Raw genomic sequence first — 6,641 nt, 5'->3', positions numbered from 1 at the left:
GTATCGCGGTTTAAAACACTTTTTAAACTTTATAGCCGGCGCAGGGAGGTACGCGCTCGGCGCTTACCATGCGCGCGGCTCTCCTTCACTTCCTATGTAGCCGCGCGCATGGTAAGCGCAGAGCGCGTACCTGCCTGCGCCGGCTATAAAGTTTAAAAAGTGTTTTAAACCGCGTTACAGCAGTTTAAAACACTAACAAAAATAAGCTCTGGCACCAGCTCACCCTGAGCTGGTGCCCGGTATTTCCATCAGAAACCTGCCACTTCAAGTGGTAGGTTTCCTTTAATCCAGTATTCTAACGTAGAGAGATTGATACATCTTCCCCATTGTTCCAATATTGGGTTTACTCATCTAATCTATGGTCTAGTCTAGTATCATATATACTACTAGCCCTCTTCCACACTTGCGTTGCAGATCACGTCAGAGTTTGATCAGGGAGCGATCAGGGTTTGGTGAGTGAAAAACTGACATTTTTCATCAGAGTGCAATCAGTTTTCATCATTGTTTGTTCAATGTCTCAGTTTTTCATGCACATTTCCAATGCAATTTCAATGCACTTTTCACGTGCAGGTAATGCGCGAGAAAGGACTCAGGGCTGAGCTCTATCTTTTCTATGGCAATTGATTTGCAAAAAACGCATTGCACTTGCAAGTCTTTCAGAGTACAATGCATTTTTAATGCGTCTCCATAGACTTGTATGGTGCGTTTTTCACGGATGTGACTTGCAAAAGTAGAGCATTAAACGCGCGTTAAAAAAACACGCGTGTGTGACTGAAAAAACATGCAAGTCGGAAAAAGCCCATCGATTACAATGGGTCAGAGTGCAATGCAAGTTCTGCACGTCAAAAGCACGCGCAGAACACGCACGTGAAAAACGCAAGTGTGGAAGGGGCCTTAATGTGGTCGTTCTATAGGCGATTACAAACTGGTGCAAGTCTGAAATCATGAAAACGCCCCCCCCCCCCCCTCCAATTTGGAGGACAGGAAATCCTGCTCTCAGTAATGGGGGTGCCCTGCTGCTCCATTCAATAGCATGGGAGTATCAGAAATTGAATAGAGCGGCAGGATACATGTGAAACCTGCACTCCATCCATTAGTAAGAATGGGACCCTCATTCTCCAGATTGCCTAGGGTTATATTCTCGTGGAGGATCCTCACCGATCCTATCCCCTATCCTGTGCTCCTGTGGACTTGGAACAACCCTTTTCAGGGATTAAAGGTGAATGGGGTTCTCTGTTCAGGATTCTCATCTCTTGGACATAGTGGAAAAAAAATTGTTACTCGTTCTGGAGAACTTATCCGGTCCTGCATTACATAGATAATCCATTGATATGAATGTACACTGTGTAATACTTTGATTCTCCTGTGGGGGTGCTGCAAGAAAATTAAACATAAGACTTCCTTATAGATCAGAGCTGATCAGCATGGTAACTGTGTATCCTGCATGTAGTTTGCATTGGCCAGTGTAGGAGACCAGTGCAAATGATTATTATGGTTATTTTACTGATCAACCATGTGGATATCAGGCTGTGTAGCTAAACCCTGAGAAGTAAAAATCAAACAAAAAGCAGATGTGCAGTTCTGCTCCTAATACACAATCATACACTATGGTGCTTGAAGGAAGATGCCTCAGGGATCCATGAGATATAAACATGTCCTTGAGCCGTCAGTGTATATTGCTTCCAATACTATAGGAACCTGGAAGGATTGGTTATCACACGCAATGGGGCACATTTACTAAGGGTCCGTTGGCCGCACTTTCGTCGGGTTTCCTGAATATTTCCGTTTGGCGACGAATTGCTGCGGGTTTTTGGCGCACACGATCGGATTTTGGTGCATTGGCGCCGGCTTGCACACGACAGAAATTGAGGGCGGGCCGTCGGACAACCCGACGGATTCGGACAAACGGCGGAATTTAAAAAAGGATTTGTGTCGCAAGATCAAGCACTCACATGCACCAGGAAGAAGATGGTGAATTCTGGCGAACCTCAGCAAGGAAGCGACACATGCAGGAAATTGGATGCACGATCTTGGTGAATCACGGCGGATAAGAATCCTCGTCAGACAACACACCACGGGATCGCGACGGCACCGGGTAAGTAAATCTGCCCCAATGTGTAATACATGGGACGGTTCTCATAGCCTTGGCCGCAGCTGTAGTTGTGTAGACTTTACGGCAAAATATTGCCATCGCATGTGGGTTATGTATCTACTAGATATATTATGGAATTGCTATTCAAGCAGCTTTCTCCTTCAGTAATACATTTCCCCACCACAGAAGTGTAGGATTTATACTATGACTCTGCTGCATTATGACTCCGGAGCTGCGCTCTAGGTAGTTGTAGGTGTTTCCGTGGGACGTTTTATCTGATCTTGAATTTTTCAAAAATTTGAATGTTCTCTCTGTGGAATAGTGTTCCCCTGTCTGTATATTTGGGGAGGAGGCGGTGGTGATGCCCTGAGCATGTTAATGACCTGGAATTCCTTGACTTGCCAGAATGTAGAGGAGCCTTCCCCTTGTACATTCCATACAGGGCAGCGGAGGGAGGGACGTCCCGGCCTAGGAGGAGGGAGGTTGGAGGGGTCCACCACTCACTTTCCCAAGTTCACAAACAGTCGCTGTTCAAGAGGCAAGAACTTATCACTTTGGGATGAATTTAGATTTCAGAGCCATGACGGACGTGGGGCGAAGATGTTACCCCATGGGTTACTGGTAAGCAATCTGCTATAGTGATAGGAACATTAGATGTGATATAGACGTGAATGTTACGTTTGGGATGGACATTCGGATGCAGCAGAGCTGGCTTTGTCATGTTATTATCTATATACAATGTCAGCTCTTCTACAGTTTTACTGAAACACAGCGTGAAGAACATTTCCTTCCCCCCAAGAACATGTTGTTCTCATCAGAGGACACAGAAAAGTGGCTATTTTGGCTATTATGTCACTTGTATGTTTGTCTCCTGTCCTTAGATTAGGTCAGTGTGGGAGAGAGATTGTTATAAATGGTTGTTTTATGCACGCCATAGACTTAGGATGTAATAATGTTATCTATTTCTCTGGATCATATCCATTCCTGGTCAATGGCCAATTCTCTCATCCAGTTTTAGGTAATTGATGTCCTCCATGGACAGGGCCGGCGTTAGGGGGCAGCAAACTGGGCATTTGCCCAGGGCCCCCTGTCTAGTTATCTATCTTTTATCATTTGTCTATTTCATATATATATATATATATATATATATATATATATATATACACATCGGCCTGTCTAACCATTTATCTATCTAGCTTTTTGTCACTTTATTGGGAGTCTTCTATCTATCTATCTATCTATCTATCTATCTATCGCCAACTATTACCTATCCATCTATCAAACAAACGATCTTCTATCTCTCTCTTACTATATCTATCTCTCATATCTATATCTTCTACCATTTATGTATATATAATCTACTTTATATTTATGCATCTATAAATCTGTCTATTATCTTTCATATTTATCTGTTATCTCCTATACAATTCTCCTACAGTCCCATATTACACATTGCCTTACCCACTACTGTGTGTAACTACAACGTGTTATTATTGTGAAGGGATAAAGGAGCCTCTTACTGACTGTTCATAAAATAGTTTTATTTAGGGGCCCCAATTTGAGTTTTGCCCAGGGCCCCACTTTGTAAATAAATGTTATTATTATTTCTCTAAAACCTGTCCATGGATACAGCCCAAGTATAGGCACTGATGTAAAAGGGGGCCAGGTACATGTTCAGGACTGGATTTATGGATTTTTGAGTGACCTCTTAGACCATTAATTATGATATAGTGGACATATCCTCCATCTTCATCCCCTACATACTCCATGACAGTTCCTCCCTCTTCTACCTTTGTTCTCGGGGATTCCCTCTTTCCCACGAACTGCACTTATCTCCTTCACATCATCTGGTTCCAATTAAAATTCTGGTTATTTTTAGGGAGGTCGCACACCCCCTGACAGAGCGGTGATCTCATTCTTCCCCCCTGGCTTGTTGTCTGGCCTGTGGGTTGTGTGTAATAGGATTTCTCTGTGTCAGCGCTGTACTGCAAGAGGCTGGAGACACTGAAAGGGGTCCTCCAGGAAAATGTACATGTAATTCCGCATAAACTTTGGATCCAGATCCATCTGGAGGGGTTGCTCACCCTTACATGGCCCTAGAATCTTCTATTTATGTATATGTGGACCTTGTCAGACTCCTATAGACCTTTCCATGCCTCTGGGTGTGGTCCTCTTCACATTTGATGTCTATGCAGGACCTTATGAGCAGGTGACCTGTTAGCTCCTATATAAACTACATATATATGGCCTTGTCCTGCATCACATGACCTGGATGCAGAGACAACTTTATTTATATGCAAATTAGCAATTATGTGCACTATGGGCAGGGCCACAGCATCCGGTGCCTCTCCGTATGCTGAAGAAATCACCGGAACCGAACCTCTTATCACTGGATTGAAGTGACATGCTGAGTGATCCAGTGATCAGAGGTTTGGGTCGGGAGATCCCTGGGGGGCGCCTTCCCGCGTGGCGTTTTTCTTGCGTTTTTAAACATATCCAAAACGAAAGTGGGAGGGGGTTTGACCACAACGCATATGCGTTTGCAATGAAAGGCATGCGTTTCAGGCAAACCCCCCTCCCATGCCATGTGGGAAGGCCTTAGGGAGGCCTCAGGGCGCGTTCATACGTTGCGTTTTGGCCTGTGTTTTCAAACGCATTACAACAGCTGAAGAGGTGTTTTGCCTAATTACATTACTGTTAACATTTGCATTTTCAAAAAGTATTGTAAATGCGTTTTGTTAACAAACGTGTTAACATAGTGTTAAATGTAAATACTAATGTAATTAGGCAAATCACCCCTCCTCAGCTGTTGTAATGCGTTTCAAACGCAATGAAAACGCAACTAAAACGCAACGTGTGAACATGCCCTCAGGCCCCCAAAACATGGAAATGGACCTGTGTGCTGGTGAGATCCCACAGACCAAGCGCAGTACTGCGGACTGGAGTCCTTGCATCATATCAAATATGATGTCTCTGTCCGCCAGTAAGCTGCAGCACCCGCACCAGATTTTTCTGGCGCTGAATGATAAATCTGGCGTTTATGGCAGTGAGGCTGGTGGCACATGTGGCGTTTTGAACCCGTTTTTGAGCAGTCCGTTAAAAAGCGCATCCGATTTTGACCCGTTTTAATTAAGATATTCGGTAAAACCGGTCAAAAACGCATGCGTTTTTAATGGACTGCTTAAAAACGGTCCAAAAACGGGTTTGTCACACTGGTCGTAAAGTTGTATAAAACCCTCAATAAACAGGGTGCAAAGCATTTTAAGAAATTGGTGCTAATTATGACTTATTTCTGTCCCTATGTGCCCAGTTGATAACTCAAAGGGATTGTCCAGGATAAGAAAATTTTTCATTCAAAAACAGCAGCAAATTTATCTCTGGGTTGTGGTATCTCAACTACAATCCAAATGAATCCAATTCAAGGTAATCGAGCTAAGCTGCAATACCACACACAGCCTGCGAAGAGGTGTGGCGCTGTTTTTGTGTATGAAAAGGTGATATTACTGGACAACTTTAGATAAACTTTTTGCAAACACTGACTTCAGGGAGATTTTATAGGATTTTACGGGAGATTTTATGACAAAGGTAGGCACACAATGTTTTCTTATGCCTAGTATGTACGTGCTGTACAATGCCGCGGGTGAAAAGCGTGTGTGCGTGTGCTGTAAGTTATTATGTTCCCCTCCGTGACATAATAGGATGCAGGGAGTACGGGGAGGAAGCTTCCCATTGTCCACATTCATGGATGAAGCCTGCTGTTTCCTGCATTGCGCCTTCATCCAGGGGGGGTCACACCCTGCGCCTCTTGACCCCTCAGTGATTCACCCCGGTCAGGAAACCTGACTGAGAACACAATGTCCGCTGCCCTCATAGCTGAACGGGTCCACAGGGAGATCCGAAAATGGCCGAGTACCTATAGTGACAAACTATATTATCCTCATTATCTGACATTATTCTATGTGAATTACCCTGTCTATGATTTGTTATTATCTGACCGATCTGCAATACCCGACACAGCCAGTGATCAAGAGTGGCGCTGTTTCTACGTGAAAATTTTCCTAATATTTTCCTCCCTCTTTTGCAGCACCTGTAATGGTCTGGATGGTGGGAGTGACTATGTGAAGGTAAGGATCATTCTGTCTCTTATCCCCATGTGTTTATCCTGTGTCTGTCACCTGCTGCATCACGCCGAGGATTAGTAGCGCCCCATACACCGCGGATGACATCAGTCTTATTAAGTCAAATCACAAGGGGAGATGCGGCAGACAATAGCACAAGCGCATGTGTTATACCTCCTATACAAATGGCAATGGCTGCTTTAGCCAACAGCGCCACACCAGTCCACAGGTTGCAAATGGTATTGCAGCTGATTCACATTTACTGTAATTCCAGATACAACCTATGAACAGAAGTGGGGCTATGTGTGGCGATCAGACAGCTATACATGGATTACAATGCTGTTATAATGCCAGTGTGTACGCACCCTTAACCTTCCTCAACCACTGATTGATGCCTGTGGCTAACCTAAGCCAGGGCAAGGGCCAATTTC

General features: G+C 44.3%; 1 protein-coding gene across 3 annotated transcripts in view; it reads left to right on the top strand.

Moving 5' to 3' along the window:
* Window positions 1–6,641, top strand: part of SH2D3C (SH2 domain containing 3C) — a 32,957-nt gene that overhangs the window by 11,629 nt on the left and 14,687 nt on the right. The window contains exons 1-2 of one of the 3 annotated variants that reach the window (XM_072124148.1): window positions 2,561–2,713; window positions 6,177–6,216. In XM_072124148.1, the coding sequence (XP_071980249.1) occupies window positions 2,652–2,713; window positions 6,177–6,216 (102 nt within the window). In that variant the 5' untranslated portion in view covers window positions 2,561–2,651. Of the gene's footprint in view, window positions 1–2,560; window positions 2,714–4,266; window positions 4,302–6,176; window positions 6,217–6,641 lie in introns of those variants that run through there. The other 2 variants (XM_072124150.1, XM_072124146.1) reach the window with 2 other exon arrangements.

This window comes from Engystomops pustulosus, chromosome 9 (assembly GCF_040894005.1).
Source record: "Engystomops pustulosus chromosome 9, aEngPut4.maternal, whole genome shotgun sequence".
NCBI classification, from domain to species: Eukaryota; Metazoa; Chordata; class Amphibia; order Anura; family Leptodactylidae; genus Engystomops; species Engystomops pustulosus.
Note: the sequence above shows the minus strand (reverse complement) of the source record. Positions and strands in the feature narration are given on the sequence as shown.